General features: G+C 33.6%; 1 protein-coding gene across 2 annotated transcripts in view; it reads left to right on the top strand.

Moving 5' to 3' along the window:
• The window catches only part of ATAD2B (ATPase family AAA domain containing 2B), a 155322-nt gene that overhangs the window by 77614 nt on the left and 57171 nt on the right, over positions 1-20537 (top strand). For both annotated transcript variants that reach the window (XM_068564720.1, XM_068564719.1), the window contains exons 16-18: positions 2193-2504; positions 4839-4974; positions 12217-12403. In XM_068564720.1, coding sequence (XP_068420821.1) covers positions 2193-2504; positions 4839-4974; positions 12217-12403 — 635 coding nt within the window. The remainder of the gene's footprint in view (positions 1-2192; positions 2505-4838; positions 4975-12216; positions 12404-20537) is intronic.

Here is a 20537-nt window from a genome sequence, read left to right as displayed (position 1 = left end):
TATCTTTATTAAATTAAGAAAAAATGAACAATACATTGCTATTTATATTATTATGTCCAACATAAATATTATGGGCAACATTTACTACATAAAATACCTTTTAGTGGCTTTTTTCTGTTCTGCATTGTTTTTGAACGTTTTTTCCTTTTTAATTTAGGTTTTTGCACTTAAAAATAGGGTCATATAGTATGTTCACTAAGTATATATACTTTTAAAGAAGAAAAAGAAATGTGGTTTATATTTTTTTGAAGACAGTAGTTTATTCTTTACTTCCTCTGAAATGGATTATTTAGTTAACTGTTTATAACTGAGCTGGTGTTCTACAGTTATTTTGTTGAACTAATGTAACAGATATGTATGGAACAGGAAAAGATACTTTTTGTCAGGTTCATTCATTGAGAAATAGAAAATAAAATGAGAGACACGGTAAACTTGGTTATTCTGAAGAATTATTTGGGAGATTGATTGCTGTCATGGGGCAGTGTTAATGCTTAATCTGCTTATAGTTTTCTGAATTAAATTCTCATAGGTCATATTAAGTTTTCCCCTACCTCTGAATAAATGTTTATGAATATAGTACTTCATAATTTTCATTGAAATTTTTAGTTACAGTGAGTAAGTTGGTTTAATAATAAAAGAATTTAGATTTCTTAGTAAAAGAAAAGCCTAATAGATATGATTCGTCCCCCTCTTTTTTGTAATACATGGTAACCTAATAGTTTTACGTTTCCAAACTATAACTTTGGAGTTACTCGTTTCTTTTTTCATTCATTCTTTCACTCAAGAAATATTTTTTGGATATCTACTGAATGCCAGGCCAGGCATTGTTCTTGGTAGTTGAGATACATTTAGCGAACAAAACAAACAAATACCCCTATTCTTACAGAGGTCACGTTCTAGTTGGGGAAGGCAGACAGTAAACATAATAGGTAAATGATAAGGTGGTAAGTGCTGGGGAAAAAGGAGAGCAGGGTGAGGAGTTTTCTGTTATGTGTAGGACTTGATTAACGTGATCATTTGCCCTACTGAGGGATATAGGGATAGAATTTATTATAATGTGTGAGTCAGTTTGATTTATATGGTTTTGTTCCTTAATGTTCTTTTTCTGCCAGTTAGTCTGGTACTAGTTCTTCTCTGCTCGTAGTTTTCCTATCTAATCACCATTTTAATTTCAGTATTTAAGTGTTCTACAAGGTCATTGTGATATATAAAAAGATAAATAAACCTGATACCACTCTTTGAAGAGCTGAGGGACTAATGTTCTGTAACTAGTTCGAGTGGTTCCCCCTGCTGGCATAACTGATAAAGGTGGCCAAATGCAGGTTTAATTGGTGATATAAAAAAACACCATGACTAGTTTGAGGTTTTCTTCCCATTTGTGGTAAAGACCTAACAGTTCATATGTTTTTCTATGTATTTGTCGCTCAAATGAATGAAATGATTTCAGAGCACTGGTGGCTTGATCTGTTGTTTAACTACATGATCAGTTAAATATGGGTAATGGATGATACCTCATATCTCTGTAGCCCTGTGAACTGGATTATCAATCATTTTAAACTAAATATATATATAAAAAGGAAGATAATATAGAAATGTAATGGATTCTCATTCCCTGTAATACCTTTGGAACTATCAGAGATGATCATAACTTTAAAGTATAGTTTTGGGGGTAATAAGATATTAACCTGCTTGTGGGTTGCACTCAGAGTTAGTAGTAGAATAGCTCTGATTTTGAAGTTTCCGCTTATGTATACTACTTTGTACTGCTCCATTATATGTGTTTGGAAATTAGTAATATTAGGAAAATTTATAGAAAACTGTAATGTCATGAGGACTAAACTAATGATTGGAAATATTGATGAAGGATTGATATAAAACTATTTTTTTTAAAACCTTTCCTGAAGAAAGATGTACATTATAATCAGTGGTTTTGGCACAAAATATATGACTTGTTTTCTTTTAATATCATTAGTTCATGTGTTTGTTAATTAAAATGTTCAAAACATTTTTAGTCTTAATGAGTAAACAGTTTTATTAGGTGACTTTAAATGGTCATTTTTCATTTTGCTAGTGAAATTGCATATGATTGATTTAGTATTTTACTTTAGATAAAGATGTGCATATTTGCAAAATAGAGTTGATACTTGGAAAAATGGACTTACCTTTGTTATCCTTTTCCTTTTGTGCATTAGGCTATTGCGGAGCTGATATCAAGGCCCTGTGCACTGAAGCTGCCCTGATTGCCCTGCGGAGGCGTTACCCCCAGATCTATGCTAGCAGTCATAAACTGCAGCTAGATGTTTCCTCAATAGTGCTCAACGCCCAAGATTTTTACCACGCAATGCAGAATATTGTGCCTGCTTCCCAGCGTGCTGTCATGTCTTCGGGACATGCACTATCCCCCATCATAAGACCGCTGCTGGAAAGAAGCTTCAACAACATCCTAGCAGTCTTGCAAAAAGTGTTTCCTCATGCTGAAATTAGCCAGAGTGACAAGAAAGAAGGTAGTGTAAATTACCTTTTCATATTGTTAAAATGAAACAAGTGCAGGCATAAGTAAATAAATTCTGAGTTTTCTTATAAGGTTATTTATGTGTTACTCTTTTGTATTTGCAACGAATATAGGAAATGTATCCATTTCCTTGGCCACTGTATATTCTAGGCCTAGCATGTTGTCTAGCACACAGTAGTTGCCTAGTCAGTGTCCGTAAAAAGAATGAATGGATGTTTGTTCTGTTTGTTCACTCTTGGGACATTCTGACTATCTTAATGTGGGAGTGTTACCATCTTTAGAAAAGTTGGCTATGATAGTATTGGCTTACATTTCTTTTATTATTATAAAGCCCTTACATAAATTGTCATTTATTAATCCTCATAACAATCCTGGGAGTAGGTACTCTTACTCTATCAAAAATGAAGATGTTCACTTATATAAAGGGTCACTCAGTAAATTCTAGGTCTTGCTCAAACCCAGGGAGCCTGACTCCAGAGCCCATGCTCTTAACCATGTTGCTCTAATGTCCTTCTGGATTCAACTCATCATACTGTTGTTATTGGCACAGCACTCTGCAGTGTGCTGCGCTAATGGAGTGTAAATTACTAGTAGGGCAGTAAATTAGAACCTGATTATAGAAGGTCTTGAGTTCTGGCCTCAAGATTGTAGTTTGGATTTGAGATAAAAACAGAAAGCTACTTTTAAAAATGTTACTCATGTACAGGAAAACTCTAGGTTCCTGTGCTAATCAAAGTAAAAGCCCGTGAACTTAGAAGAGACAGTAATTTAAAAAAATTATCCTCATTTTCTTTGTTTAACATGTAGTCTGCACTGTATAAAAAATTGTCCAATGAATTATAATGGTAAAGCTGTTATGTATAGTAAAAATCATTGATATTCAATGAATTTTGCTTGTCATATATATATTTTTCAGAAACTTTTTTTTAAGGGTAGATTCTCATGAAATATCACATCGATTACTTGATTTCTTAAGTTTGTCACATGAGGAGGAGAACAAATATTATGTATGAGCCAGCTACTCTGCCATGCATTGTACATTTCTTATCTCTGATTTTCAAAACTGAGGATATGTATCTTTTCCCAAGTTTTTTTTAATTTTTAAAAGACTATGTCACCTTTAGAAGGTCATAAAAATCTTACCTTCTCTTCTGAGAGACTGTAACTTCTTTACTTGCATTTGAGAATTTTTTTATGGCATTATTATCTGTGTTTTCTTACCATTTTTTCCCCATAAGTATAAAGTATGCTTTAGTTTCATTTTTTTTGTTCACATACCAGTGGAGGAAAGAAACCAAATTTTCTTTGGTTATTAATAATTGTTTTTTAGTTATTTAGATATATTATTCTGGATTGTTTTGGTCTTTAATATTTTTCTTAGACAAGTATCCTTTCCTTATATATGAAATTATCAATCACATGGTGCTCAATTATTTTCTGATTAACTTTTACAATATTAGTTGTATTAAATACTTGGCTTTTAAAAGCCATTGAAATCTGTGTCTGCCAGCACAATTCAGTATCTCATTTTAGAAAGCATGCCTCTTTTTTTTCTTTGTTTTTTTGGGCAAGGGTATGATTTCTGTCAATCTTAATTTCCTCCCATTTCTCCTACACATGTAGCATTGCTTTTTATTGAATGAATTGACGCTTTTGTTAGGTATGTATGAATTACAGCTATTAATACTTTAGGTTGTAGTCCAGATAAATTTTTAAGTATGGCACTTTCAATAGGAATTTTAGTTCCCGTTAGTCCATCGAACAATAACTTAAGACCCAATGTTACTTGAATGAGTACATTTTTTAAGATTGGTTTTTTTCCCACTGAATTCCCGAGTCCCTTCTTAACTAAGACTAGATTTTCCTTGAAATATGTGTGTGTGTGCCATGTGAAAAAATAAAGGTCAGTTTGTTCCTTGTTGCTTTTGTAAGAACTGGGCCATACCTCAATTACTCTATTAATTAAACCATCTTATTTATATTAAATGTACTGGTTTTGGTCAAAATTAACTTAGAAATTTTTAGTAAGTAGGTGAGTATTTTATGAGAGTGCCATTTCTTTTCCACTGTTCTTGTAGTCTTCCAAAATGCATCTCATAACACTTAAGTAGTCCGTAAAGGTGAAAAAGTTACATTGGTTCCATTTATAAATTACTCAGAATACTGTAGTTTGTCAGTTTCCCTGGACAATCTGTGTTATTTGATGGATAACTTATTAGTTTTTGCCACTTGATTTTTAAACCAATTTTTCTTAGCTTTGGTAGGGCACTAATATTAAATGACTTTTTAAGCCTCATAATCTTTGTGATTTTTTTTTTTAAAACAGATATAGAAACTCTGATTTTAGATGATAGTGAAGATGAGAATGCTTTATCCATTTTCGAGACCAGTTGTCACTCAGGATCACCAAAGAAACAGTCATCAGCTGCTGCTGTACATAAACCTTACCTTCATTTTACAATGTAAGCAATTTATATCATTGATTTCAATTAAATTGAAATTTCTTTCAATTTAGAGTGATTTTTACTACTTTATAGTTAGAACTACAGTATATTTTTACTTTTGGTTGTAACCTGGAGGACTTTGTTTTTCTGTTGTTTGGACACAATTCTGGAAAACTTTACTGTGTCTATGTTTTTGTGTGGTAATAAATTAGTTTATTGGTCAACTCAAGATATTTTTTCCTAAAATGATTGTGGGATTTTTTTTTTTTTTTAAAGTAGGGTAGAAGGAAGGGTTGCCTTCAGAAAGTAAACCCATGTCCCCAATTTTATTGCTTTTTATTTGAACTAAAGTGGACAGAAATGAAATATTTACCATGATCTAGAATATTTTGATTGTAATAAGTTTCATATGATAATTTAGGACTCTAAGGGTACTAAAGAGGTTTTGAATTAGAAATTGCTCAGTAATTAAACAAATAACTTTCTGATTCTCCAAAACCTCATTAGTTTACACTTTCCTAATTTAGATTTTATGTTTTTTCTATTTACATTTGCCTTTGTCTATGCTAAAGCAGCTTTTGCTGTGCACTTCAATGGGTGAACAATTTTAGTGCTAAATAGTTTTCAAATACTAACAGCATCATCACTTGCATTTACATAATTATCATGATAGTTAAAGAACCATAATGCTCCAGTCAAGTAGGTCTAATAGGACTTTTATTAGAAGACACTGGATTGTGTATACTTTTAAGTAATTTTTCTTTAGAGATATTTTGAACAAATTTAAGTCTTTAACTTTAATCGAAGTTTTTCCCATGTAGATTTTGGTGAAATGTTAATTTGATTATTTGCATTGATAACCCTTCCTTGTTTTTTAGTTTTTAAAATGAGACTAAATTACTTTAATTTACTCTTTAACAGCAAGCTCTTCTATTAGAAACTTTTTTCTTCACTCCAGAGCCTTTCTTTTATGCCCTCCAGGAAGTTTTCTTAAACTGTTTCAGTAATTTTACAGATCTGTTTATTGATGGCTAAGGGAAAACCAAATAATCATTTTTTTCTGACTTTCACCTGGCTAGCCTGTGTGCCATGTGTGTGCTGTTTGTTTTGACAATTTTAGTTATTTGAATTGAAATACATAGTAGGAGCTAAGAAACTATCAATTTTTCAATTTTACATTAAGAACATTCTGTTACTGATTTAATGTATTATCAGTGGTATGGCTTATTTTGGTTGGCTTAGCCTTTCTCAAGGAATTGGTTTAATTTTAACCTCTTTTACATATGCTTTTCTAGTTCATTGCTTTGACTTTGATTTAATAGTGAGACAGCTATATCCTAGAATGAGCTGTTTTTTAAAGATGTTTTGATAAATTACTTTATTTATTTATTCACTCATTTTGCCTTTTTTTTTTTTTACCCTGTGCCAGGCATTGTACTAGGTGCTTGAAGCATGAATAAGATATAACATAGTTCTTACTCTGGAAGAGTTCTTGTTCTTGGGGGTGACAAACATTGTGATATGGCTAAAGTGTTATGAAAGCAGAACTAAGAAGCTTCCACAGGGAAGTCCAGGAATGCTTCACAGAAAAAATGGTGGCATTTGCTGTCCTTTTGAGTATGAAGGTATAGGAGTTAGCATTTGTTGCTCATTACAAAGTAGACATGTGGTAGGTATATAGAGCTGGGGCTTCGTATATAGTAATACACATAGGCCTCTCAACAGTCATGAGCATTTGTGGTATCATCATTTTATAGATGAGGAAACTGAGATACAAAGAAGTTAAGTAAATTGCCCATGATCATGCTGCTAGTAGGGGGCAGACTTGGTACTGTTTGTTTCTTGGGATCATATTCTTTCTCTTGTACTATGTGGTTTCCAAATTGATTTCTGAGCTTAATATGTAGATAGGGTTTTTTAGGGTAGGTTGGATGATATGATTATTCACACTTTCCAAGAAGCATTTACTTTAGACCATAAGCCTTTAATAAGGACTACACGTGTATTTTGTTGTTGTTGATTTGGTTTGGTTTGGCTTTTTTGTTCGAGCAACATGTGTTAGCATGCCAGATTAATACAAAAAAGATTCTAGACAAGTAGAAAGCATGACTTTAATGCTGGTGTCAGTAACACTAGCTCCGGCATTGATGATGGGTTTCTTTTTCTGGGAATAGTTTCCTAAAACAGTGTTGCAACCTTTTCTTTAGATTTAAGATGAAATTGAAGTCAAGCTATTTAAGGCCTATCAATCTGGTAGAGAACCCTTATGATGGAAAATAAGTTTTCTTTCTTATTGTATATTACCATAAGGGGATTAGAAACAGAACTTTTTAAGGTTTTCCAAATGAAAATAGCTTTGTTTTTTCTGATTAGAAAGATGATATACTCTGTAGAAAATTCAAGTAAAAAAGAAGAGCATAAAGAAGAAAGTAAAAATTAAAGCCCAAGCACCTGAAGGTAATATGTGTTAACATTTTGGTGACCACACTTCCATATTCTCTCTATCCATATAGACAGACCCATATATTATCTTATATAAATTATATTCTCCTGTAAGGTTGTTAATGTAACTTGCTTTCACCCCCACTATGTTGGGAATGTTATTTCATGTCAGTATACGTTTAATGTCATTCTTTTAAAATAGCAGCATAGTATTTTTTTTGGATGTTTCATAATTTATATAACCTTACTGATAAAAATTGCAATTTCCAGTTTTCCTCATTTATAAACAGTGCTGTGATAGACATCTTTCTAAGTATACATCTTTATAACATTTTCTGATTCAGACCTTAAGATAGATTTTAAAAACTGATTGCTGTGTCAAAGTGTATATACATTTCAAAACCTATCGATAGAGATTGTTAAATTGCCTTCCAGAAAGGTTGTACCAATTTACATTTCATCACTAATGTATGAGAGGGTTATTTTTTCTATTCCCTTGTCATTTCTGAGCACTGTTTGTCTTTTAAAATCTTTGCCAACTAGATAGATGAAAATAATATCTTCTTATTTATTTGAATCGTTTGCACTTTCATATATTCATTCACTCATACAGATATTTTGTCAAAGTGCCCATCATGTGCCAGATGTTGTCCTAGGTAATTGGAATATGTCAGTGAACCAAATATACTAGGATCCCTGCCCTTATTCAGCTTACATTTTAGATGGAGGCAGACAATAAAACAATCAGTGTGATAGATGAAATGTTAGAAGATAAGTACTATGGGAAGAAATGTAGAGAACACTAAGAAGTAAGGGAATCTTTGGGAGTGGGATGAATTGCAGAATATCCTTGGATATACATTTTGGCATATATTTGGCATACTTGCCAAATTTAATTTCAGAAAATTGTACTTTTTTCCATTCTCACTATTCATGAGAATACCAATTTTCCCATCATCTATTTGCTAATAACGGTATTCTAATATTTATCAATCTAACAGATAAATGATGTTTCTCAATATTTTCATTTGTTTTCATTATTTTTCATCTTTGTTAGTAACTACCAAGTCTTTCTCAAGCCTAGATCACTCTTGAGCTTTAAACTTTGTCCAGTTGCCTATCACCCTTTGTTGTGTCACAGATCTTTCGGTATATGCTGGCTTGTGTCTTTCCTTCTCTTCCCATGAGTCCTATGAGCTACCATCCATTCAGTTGTCCCAACTAGAATTGGACATCATTCTCAACTCTTTCCTCTTTCTTCCCTTTTATATCTAGTAAATGACCAAGTCCTATGGATTTTTCTTACTAAGTAAGTCTAATTCCAAGCTCTTCCTTCTACCTCCTCTGACACTGTTCTTGTCTATACTATTATTAACATCTCATGCCTGGGTTATTATAGCAGACTCCTAACTGGTCATCTTTCCTATTGTTTCACCTTCTTTCAAAACCCTTTCCTATACTGACATGCTGAGTTAGAGTTGTCATCCAAAGACATGTGTATGCTTACGTCACTTCCCCTGCTTAAGCATCTTAATGCTTCCTCATTGTCTTCAGTGTCCATTCCAACTTTTAACGTGGTTTACAGAACCCTTCATAGCCCTTCACAGTCTGATTCTCCTTCCCCCTTCCCCTCCCTTACCCCAGTATCTTTACCCTTACATTACCCTAAAACCTTAAAAGAAGCTGGCTGTAATGAACTATCTATCCTCTACCCCAAAGGGCCAAGAGGTTTTTTTAGCCTCTGTTCCTTTGTACATCCTGTTTTTGTTTCTTGACATTCATCCTTTCTGCCTTCGATCTGTTGGGTTTGTGCTTTCATAACACTTTTTCAGGAAAACCATTTATGAGTCTCTGATAGCACCCTGTACTTAAAGAGTGCTGCTTATTAATCACACTGAATTATAGTAATTTACTTCCTTTTTCCAATAAATGCACTGAGTTATGAGCTCTATGGTAACAGTGGTATTGTTGGATACCACGGGCCAAGGCAGTCAATGTAGGAAGCATTCTAAAATTGTTAAATGAATGAACATTTTTTAAGAAGTTATTTATTTCTATTTTCTTTTTGAATTGTCTACATTCTTTGTATAAGAAGGTATTTTTTGTTAAAATACTGTCATATAAGCTCTTTATGCATTAAGAACCAATCCTGTTAATGGCAAATTATTAGTCTCATTTGAGTGTTTGCCGTTTGGTTCAGATTGTAATTTTTGAGTAACAAAAGTTTTTAGATTTTTATGAATTAAAAATACATGAATCTTTTGTTTTTTCTTTGTTTCTGTGTTAGAATTCATTTTGTTTTGTGAAATGAGGATCTGAATCCTCCCTATTTTTTTTAATAGATTTATTTATTTAATTAAGTAATTTATTTTTTGGCTGCATTGGGTCTTCGTTGCTGTGCGCGGGCTTTCTCTAGTTGTGGCAAGCGGGGGCTGCTCTTCGTTTCGGTGCGAGGGCTTCTCATTGTGATAGCTTCTCTTGTTGTGGAGCACAGGCTCTAGGCACGCAGGCTTCAGGAGTTCTGGCATGCGGGCTTCAGTAGTTGTGGCTCGTGGGCTCTAGAGCGCAGGCTCAGTAGTTGTGGTGCGCGGGCTTAGTTGCTCCACGGCATGTGGGATCTGCCCGGACCAGGGATCGAACCCGTGTCCCCTGCACTGGCAGGCGGATTCTTAACCACTGCGCCACCAGGGAAGCCCCCTCCCTATTTTAAAACAATATTTGTGTTATAATTCATCTCTGTTCCATTTATTTTTATGCTTATTATCATATATAAAATTCTTTCAATTACTATGATTTGTTTCCTGGGCTGCTATGTTCCACTGATCTGTGTTTCTTTTCTTTGGTGTATTCTTCATTCTATTATTCTGTTCTGTAATATGTATCCGTATAAAGTAGGGTGCATCTTAACTTTGTGTTTTAGAACCTGGGCTTTGCAGTTATATGGACACCCAGTTGTATAATCTTATACCTAACCTCTCTTAGCCTTGGGTTCTTTATCTATTTAGTAAGAGGAAACTTATGTATTTCATAGAATTGTTAAGAAAATTAAACAAGAAGTGTGTATGAAGTGCTAGTTACTAAAACAGGTTTAAATGTTCTGAAATTGGAGCTAGCACACTTATCCAAAATTTTCTTGATGTTCTTTTTCTTTAATTTTTAAAAAAATATTTATTTACTTATTTGGCTGCGTTGGGTCTTAGTTGCGGCACGCAGGATCTTTAGTTGCGGCATGCGAGATCTTTTAGTTGTGGCGTGCAAACTCTTAGTTGCAGCATGTGGGATCTAGTTCCTGACCAGGGATGGAACCCAGCCTTCTTGCATTGGGAGTGCAGAGTCTTAGCCGCTGGACCACCAGGGAAGTCCCCTTGATGTTCTTATTTGATTATTTTTTCAGATAATGTTGCAAATAAGTTTTAAATCTCCCCCCCCCCACTCAAATCTTTTTTGGGATTTTGATTTACATTTTTAAAATCTATAAAATAAAATTCTATAAACCAACCATATGTATATAGTTAACTATAGCTAGGTATAAATGCATGGGAAGAATTGACATCTATATTCAGGCTCATGATGTATTCTATTTAGTTTCATACCTCTCTCGTTAAGATTATTTAATATTGTTTATCATTTGTATTTTTGCAGTTGTGAATAGAATCTTCTTTCCTTTTTTATATTGGTTATTGATAGTGTTTAGGAAAATCTTTTGGTTTTTCTATTTCCATCTTCAGTCTTGTTATTCTGCTGGTAGACTATGGCAGTCATTAGTTGATTCTCTTGGATTTTCTAATGTATAATCATATTCTTTACAAGTAACAGTGTTTGTTCAATTTCTTTCCGTTTGTTGCATTTTAAAATTTGCTTTATTCTTATTACATTGCTTAGAATTTCCTGCATTATCTATAGTGATATTAGATAAACTTTTCTCATTTATCTTTTTAATGGTGCTGTAGAATCTTGAAAATACTAATTGAGTTTGTTTTAATATGTTATCCTAAATTTGCCTTCTCTGGTGTAGGGCTTTAGATGTCATATATTAGGATAAGAACAGTTAGTTTTTTTTGGCCTAGAAACAAAATTGCTGCCACTGAAAGAGTCCTACTTTTTTTTTTTCCTATTTTAAAAACTGTGGTAAAATGTAAAATAGATAGCTAGTGGGAATCAGCCGCATAGCACAGGGGAAGATCAGCTCGGTGCTTTGTGACCACCTAGAGGGGTGGGATAGGGAGGGTGGGAGGGAGGGAGACACAAGAGGGAAGAGATATGGGAATATATGTATATGTATAACTGATTCACTTTGTTATAAAGCAGAAACTAACACACCATTGTAAAGCAATTATACTCCAATAAGGATGTTAAAAAAAAAAAGAAAGAAAGAAAAACTGTGATAAAATATGTATAAAATTTACCATTTTAACCATTAAAAAAAAAAAGTCCTACATTTTGAGTAATCTTTAGATGTACCTCTTTGTTGGAGAAGTGGAATTCTTAACATTTGACCTGGGATAATTAATAACTAAGTCGTACTTAGTGTCTGAAGCATTTTCCAAGTTAATATGTGTGGTATGATAGGATGAACTTTCTTTTAGGATGGATTTCTATACTTTCATGTCTTGGTATTAATATGGCCAGAGAGATCAATATTTTAAAACTGTAATTATTGAAAAAATGATTTGCTGTACTTAAAAAAATGAGAGAGGTAAAAAAAAGTTCTATTAATTTGGTATTACATTCTTTTATGTAAATATTTTCCTAATATTTTATTTTGGTCTTCAGAGTGTATGGTTTTGAAATAATTATTATGTCTTATGTGTATTGCAGGTCACCATATCATCAGCCAACCTCTTACAGGCCAAGACTATTGCTGTCTGGAGAACGAGGCTCAGGTCAAACTTCTCACCTTGCTCCAGCACTTTTGCACACTCTAGAAAAGTTCTCTGTGCACAGGCTAGATCTCCCAGCACTTTATTCAGTTAGTGCCAAAACACCTGAAGAATCATGTGCACAGGTAGGTTTGTACTGTATCAAAGTACTTCCTACTTTCTTATTGTTTATATCTTGGTAGTGATTACAGATAAACAGTAATATGAATATTAACTTTTTGTTGGTTATTCATTAACATTCTAATATTAAGGCAGAGGATCCTTTTGATTTTTTAAAGTGAGCTCATTGTTTTTCCCGTGATACTTCATTCTTTTCTGAAATTTTAATAATCCTATTTCTGGTATTAAAGGTTCATTTCATTAAACAGTGTAGAAAGGGAGCTTCTTTTTGCCTTTTTCTGACCCTTTTTTCAGGGCCTCTTTAGACTTCTGTCTGTACTTACAGCCTTATCATAGTAAGGGAAATGATATCCAGTTTGAGAATGCCAGGATTTAAAATTAGTATAGAAAAGTGATAGCAATTTTAAAATTATATATATTTGTATCAATAATCAAGTGTGTTTGATATTTGATTTTCAACTACTTTATATTTGCTAGCTTGTGAAGCAAAATTCTAGTGGGGCTGTTTATATTTCTTGACGTTTTAATATATACCTGTGAATTTACTATAAGTGTGTCATGTTGGAACTAGGGGCTAAGGGAATAAGTTTTTTGAACCAAGAGACCATGTCTTCACCATTTCTGTGTCTCTGACACAGTGCCCAGCTCATAGTAAGTACTCATTAAGTGTTTGAATGTCACTTTCTACTTTGATATTTAGCCTACTTTTAGACATTAGATGGCTGGAGTAGTAACACTTAAGAGCACTGCACACAGTTTTGTTGTTTTTTCAGTTATAGTTCATAAATATTTAATACATAAACTATCTAATCGAAAACCATTCTGTACCTTGTAGCATGCAATAGATTTTTTTAAACAGTTCATAGTGTCAGTTTTATTTCTCTTTTATTTACAATTCTTTGGGTATGAACATCCTAGCGGTACTTCACTTACTTCTAAAGCCCTATTTAAAGGTTTTTTCCCAAAACCCATGGCCTGCCTAAAAAACTATATACCAGTAATTTTCTCCAAGTTTTGTACATTTAATTTATCCTGGCTGTGTTTTCCAATAATGTTGATTTATATGTTTGCTCGTATTTTTCCTTTTTAGACAAAATTATTGCAGTTTTTATGCAAGTAAGAGAATTACTTGGTACCATTTAAAATAAATCCAAGTGGTTTACTAGGAAAATATAAATTAACACGGTTGACTTCAGAGGAGAGAGGATCTAAATAGACAATAGTTGTGGAAGAAGAAACTGAGTGTCAAAAAGCACTAAATCCAAACAGTTTCACAGGTGAATTCTTTTAATCTTAAAGGATAAGATTATTTTGATGCCAGTTAAACTTTTCCAAAGCATAGAAAAAGAAGGAAAGATGTGAAGTCAAAAAAAAGAGTGATGCTAAACCTTTGAAAGAAATACAAAGAAAATTGTAGTCTAATCTCACTTAGACACTGGTCATAAAGTAAATATTACAAATGGAATCTAGTAGCACATTGAAAGAGTAATATACCATCACTAAGGCATGCAGAATTGATTCAGTTACATGTGGAGAAATATAAATATTGGAATGAACACACTGAAGTTATAAATATTTGCCTATGATATGATTGTAGTATTAACTGAAAAACTGTTAGGGCCAGTAAGAGAATTCTTTAAGGCAGACAATTTCAAAGTTAATGTTATAAAATCAATAGTTTTCTTTTATACAAACAATAACAAGTTAGAAATATGGTTGATCCTTGAACAATGCGGGTTTGAACTGCACAGGTCCACTTATACATGGATATTCTTCAGCAGTAAATACAGTACAACAAGGTCCATGGTTGGTTGAACCTGTGGATGCAGAGAACCTGCAAATCTAGAGGGCCTGACTATATACATTATACATAGATTAACCCCTGCCTTGTTCAAGGGTCAACTGTGTAATGGAAGAAGAGGTCCCATTTAAAATAGCAACTAAGTTTACCTAGGAATTAACTTAAACAATTAATTTGCATGGCCTAAAAGGAGAAAGATAAAAAGTCACTTGAGGACAGTTGAATAAGTGAAAGACACACCTTGTTTTTAATTACTGTAATTCAGAGTGTAGTCTCAAGTCATATTGCACAGATTAAAATCTCAGCTACTTGTGTATTGGTTGTGGCCTTGGACAAGTTGCTTAACCTATTTGAGCCTTAATTTTCTCGTCTATGAAATGAAGATAATGATACCACATAAGATTACTGTGATTATTAAAACAAGCTCATCCAATAGTCTTGGCATACAGTACTCAACAACGACAGCTATCATCATGTTTGTCACTACTGCTGCAGCTCCTTTCACAGCTAATGGCTGGGAAGACTCAACATTGGATAGCTATGAGTTCTTTTCTAAATTACTCTATAAATTAAGTGCAATTATAATTATAATCCCTCCAAATTTAAGAGGAGACATTAAAAAAAGGCTCTTTGTTTCCTCTAGAAAATAAATATGAGCATAGCAAGGAGAATTCTAGAGAAAAAAGTGTAATGAGGAATCCCTACCAGATGTTTACACATGTAATAGAACTGTGGTAATAAAGTATTTGTACCTGTGCAGGGATAGACAAAACAATAGAACAAATGTGAGAAATCGTGCTTAGGCCTGTGTAGAAATAGAATTTAGTATCAGATGATGTTGAGTATATGATGATGATGATGACATTTGATATCATAGAATAGATGGATTATTTAATAAATAGTTTTAGAAAACTGGCTGGCTCTATGAAGGGAATAAGAAAAAACAAAACTGGATTTCCTACCTTTTTCTTTAGCCCCAAAATAAATTCTATTGTCAGTGGAACTATAAAAGTGTTAGGATAATTCACAAGGTCAGTATATTATCTTAGACATGAGAAAGTATTTAATTTCAAAGCAATGAATGGAAGCCAGGAAACATAAAGATAAGAACAAATTGGACTTTATAAAATTTTAAATTACACATGACAAGAAACTTTCTTTAAATAAGATTAATAGACATAACCTGGTAAAAATTTGTATTTGCAACACATGTCAAGGACAAGTTTCCTTACTATACAAAGATATATTAAAATCAGGAAGAAGAAAGAATAACAACCTAATAAAAGAATTGGCAAAATAGGAGCATGACATTTATAGGGAGAAAAAAGTAGCAAAAGCAACCAATAAAAATTTGAAGATTCTTTGCCTTACTTATAAGTAAAAAAAAAAAAAAAAAGCATATTAAAGCAGAAAGATGCTATTTTAAAACAACTATCAGGCTTGTAAAAATGAAAAGCTTGATAAACCTAATATTGGAGACATGGGTGCTCATACTTGGTTAGTGGAAATGTAAATTTATTTATTGATTTTGGAGTGTAGTTTGGAACTATCTTTTAAACTTTCAAGTATCTTGTTTTTTTTTAAAATTTATTTATTTATTTATTTATTTATGGCTGTGTTGGGTCTTCGATTCTGTGCGAGGGCTTTCTCCAGTTGCGGCGAGCGGGGGCCACTCTTCATCGCGGTGCGCGGGCCTCTCACCGTCGCGGCCTCTCCCGTTGCGGAGCACAGGCTCCAGACGCGCAGGCTCAGCAGTTGTGGCTCACGGGCCCAGTTGCTCCACGGCATGTGGGATCCTCCCAGACCAGGGCCCGAACCCGTGTCCCCCGCATTGGCAGGCAGACTCTCAACCACTGCGCCACCAGGGAAGCCCCTCAAGTATCTTTTGACCAAGGAATTTTACATTAAAAAACATTTCCTGAAGATATATTAGCTATAAGTATTCACTGCTGAATGTACAAGGTTATTCATCAAAGCATTGTGTGTAGAATTACCAGACAAAATAAGACAAAAAGAAACAAACTAAATGTCCTTTTTATGGTGGACTGGCTAAAATAAAGTATAGTAACAAAGGAATACTAGGAAGTCGTTAACAAGAATGAGGTAGATTTACATAGGCTGATATGGAAAGGTGAAGGAGATATTAGTGAAAAAGCAAGTTGTAAGTCAATCTAAGTATGATCTTCTTCATGTAAAAAAAAACCTTAAAAATATATGTTAATGTTTATATATAAGTAGAAATTTTATCCAAGAATACCCCCTAAAAACTGTTAATAATCGTTGTTTTGGCTTGGGGGAAGGAATTTGGAGGATTTGGGGAATGGATAAACTTTGTCATTTTAGTTTACACTCTGCTCTATGGTTTAGAATTTTTTGTTTCTTTTTACATGTATACTTGACAGTATCAAACAAACTGAAAGATAAAATCACTTCGAAAGAGGAACATTCTGTCTATAGTTGTTCCTTATGGCTAATGTGTGTGTATATTCACAAACACAATACTGGCTTAATGTTAGGTAAGGAAATATGAAGCACTGTAGTAAACTATATGTTGATCTTTTTGGAATCCTGGGATTTTTTTTTTCTCTGAATCCTACTTGGCATCATTGGGCTAAATTTGAATTCTGACTGCATGTTCTTTGGTCTCTTTCACATATCTTGGCTTTTACTACTTTTCTGTCATGTTGGTGAGGAGGATGGAGAGAAGTGTCACTTGGTGGTGGGAAGCAACAAAAACCCTCCATTTATTGTTTTGGTTGTGTTACATTGCATCTAGTATGTCAAGACATCTCATCTTCTCTGCTTTCACCTATGAGCTTCTGGGTTGGAAGTAGGGCTTATTCTTGAGTGACCACCACCTGGATGTCTAATCTAACGAGGCACTGAGTCAGAATGTTGTAGTCACGGTAGCTGAAGCTCAGACTTTCCCTGAACACTGACCAGAGACCACGTAAACTGTCACGGTTAATCCCTGATTGTTTGTATTTTAAGTGCATACTTAAAATTATTTATTATAATATAATATAACATAATACTGTCTTTTCTGGAAAATTCTTCAAAAAGAGGCTATTATATAATGAAACTGAGGAATTTTTTCTTAATTTGTAGAGATTGGCAAGCCTGGGTATAAGTAGGTATAAAAGTCCCAGGGAAGAGAGCGCCTAAGTCAGGTGCTGAAATGCTGGAAAGATAAAAAACCCCTTCTCTCTACCCTTCAGTTCTATATTCCCTTTCTTTTCTTCCCTTTTGCTTTACTTCTCTTTGTAGCTAGTCCTTCTATAGGTAGAATCATCTCTAAATAGATGTGTGGAATATAAGGGTTTGGTCTGTGGCAAGTTATTCTTCTGTGATTTTCTTTAACCCTGCCTCTAAGATATGTAATATGAATTAAGTTGGGTTATTTAATAGTGTAACATGAACACGAAAGGTAGTTTTAAAGGAAAGAAGTCTTAAATCACCTTTAAAGATCTGTATTTATGTGTGTGATAAGATGGAAAGGGGGGAAGGGCCCTACTTCATATTTCTTTATACCATGGAGACCATGTTTAATTCTGTGCCATTCTTTAAAGCATCCACACACAAGCAGATATATGACAAAACTTCTGTTTCTTCTTCTGAATGCCCCAGCTATTGATTAATATTATCAGTTGCATGAAAAATGGTAGAGGAGTTAGTGACTGCTGTAGGGTTTTCTTGTTGTTTCTTTCTTACTTTCTTTTTTTTTTTAATCTTTATTTATTTATTTGACTGCGCCGGGTCTTTAGTTGTGGCACGCGGGATCTTTGTTGCTGCGTGCGGGATCTTTTAGTTGTGGCATGTGAACTCTAAGTTGCGGCATGTGGGATCTAGTTCCCTGACCAGGGGTTGAACCCGCGCCCCCTGCACTGGGAGCACGGAGTCTTAGCCACTGGACCACCAGGGAAGTCCCTCATTGTTTCTTAAAATTTAATGAGCATGAGAATCTCCTGGGGGTGCTTATTAAAATTTCTGATTCCCTGGCTCCACACCCAGAGATTCTGATTCATGAAATTTGGGATAAGCCCAGAAATCTGCACTTCAAACATGCATCCCAGTTGTTACTATTCTAGGTTTTCAGTAAATCACACTTTGAAATATAGTACTTTAGCTGATCACTGGACAGTAGTTTGACATTTATAACTGAAACAATTGCCAGAGTTCATAAAGTAGCTCTGTGTGTGTATGTGTGTGAGCATGTGTGTATGTATGTTACTGAGCATTTCATAGTCTTCCAAAGGCTCTGGAAGGAGAATGGAAACTGATGTAGCCTGGAAGATTTATGGTTGTCCCAGTAAGTTCACAAGTAATTATTGAACCCTACAACAAGGTCAGAGATGTTAGTATCTGTAGTGAAAGACTTACTGTATTAATACTCTTAAAAAAAAAAAAAAGCAACGACTGTGAGTCCCCTTACTGACATTTTCATATGTATTTTTTTCCCTCTTGTATTATTTCTACTGCTGGTTTAGGAAAAAAGGGATTGATGAGTGTGTTATATTTAATCTTTTTCATTAATACAGAGGTATGATTGAATTGATAAATTTAAATATGGTCTGTTCAAAGCTTTGGAGTTTGGGTACTATATGGTGTTATGAATAAGTTCACATGGTCAGTAAGGTATTTTGGGGGGTGAAAACTTTAGTATTTTTTGTTCCCTAGAAAGAAATTGTATCTGGAAATTCTCAGGGGAAATGTGTTTTGGTTATGTGGCATTAAGGAATTAATATACTTACCTATGTGTATACTTTGGATGCTCTTGGTTTGTGAAAAAGGATTTCTGGGTTTCTCCATAACAGTCTGTGTGTACTTTGGATACTGTTGTGTTTGTGCACGTGGGTACACATCTGTGTTTTACCATAGCACATTTTTTTTTTTTTGAATTGTAAGCAAATTAAATTATCCTGGCCCAAATTGTATCACATTTACTGAAATTATTGACGTTTTTAGCAATGAAAATGTCAGAAAAGGAATTTGGGTGTTTTTAATTTTCAAGAAATGTTGATTTGTATTAAATCCATTGTTCAGAAACTCTAGTATAGTTGTGTTTTAAAACTGGCTGATTTTATATGCTTGTAAAGAAATTGAGCTTTTTATTTCTTGAATCCTGAATCTTCAGATCCCAGACAGTGCCTTCTTTTCACAGAGATGCTCAGTAAATCTTAGGTCAATAGAACATAAATGGAGTAAGTGACAAATATAATAAAGTTATCAGTAATGGAGACATATTATTTATTTTAACAGTTTTGATAGCATGGTTTAAGGAATTAAACTTATTTAAATAGTGCTTTTTAATTTTTATAAAAATTGAGAACAAATTTAGCCCCCAAGATTTTTCTTTTACCTGTGTTTTATAATTTTAATACTGTAACGTGACCAAGACAAATTCTGGAAATTTATTGATGACAAAAAGTTGTTTTTCTCATATAGCCCCTTTTAGGAAAGTGAAAGCTGTACTGGCTTGGAGGTTTCTGCTTCATGCACCTCTGTATTTAAAATTATTCCAGTTTTCAGTTTTTAATGAAAATGGCTTGTTATGGGCTGTATATTCTTCATTTTTTAAAGATACAGTGAATTTTCACGCACTGAACATTTTAATTTGGCATCTAACGTACTGATTTGAAATTTAGCTTTTGAGATAAGGACGCTTATAAATATAGGTGCAGTTTATATTGTTAGTGCTTCCTTGCATGGATACTTCTAATTTCAGTGGCCTGATTTTTGCCTTTCATATCATTAATATTCAGAGAAAGTAGTTTTTGATATTTTTTAAATAAAGAAACTTAAAAAAAATTATATAAGGGACTATGTATGATGTCTGGGACAAGAAGAGGCCAGAAATATATTGTTTAAAGAATCAAAATGAACATTCACATACACTGGTGTACGTTCATTTTATTTGTGCAAGAGTGCTGGTCATGTCAGAGGTATTTTGAAACGGTTGGTTCAGTAATTTGGCCTACTGTCTTTTTTTCTCTATAACAGTTTTTCTGTTTTCTACTACACCTTGCACATCCACCAATCCAAGACACCCTGTAGGTGAGTATTTTTCTAGTTATCAAATGGCATCACTTGTTCCCAAGACAGTTGCCGCTTCACTAAAACTAGGCTTTATTTTTCTACTATGAGATATCTGGTTAATTGATTTCACAGAGTGTATCCTATTCCATAACTTCAAAAATTACCAGCAAACTGCTGAGGAGCCGATTTTACATTATAGAAAAATCACAATAGGTTTAAACATTTTTCTGAATTTTTAAATACTATTCTCAGACTCTATTCTTTCTGAAATTTCATTTCAAAAACAGGAGAATTAGGACAGC

Source organism: Eschrichtius robustus, chromosome 15 (genome assembly GCF_028021215.1).
Source record: "Eschrichtius robustus isolate mEscRob2 chromosome 15, mEscRob2.pri, whole genome shotgun sequence".
Lineage (NCBI taxonomy): Eukaryota > Metazoa > Chordata > Mammalia > Artiodactyla > Eschrichtiidae > Eschrichtius > Eschrichtius robustus.
Note: the sequence above shows the minus strand (reverse complement) of the source record. Positions and strands in the feature narration are given on the sequence as shown.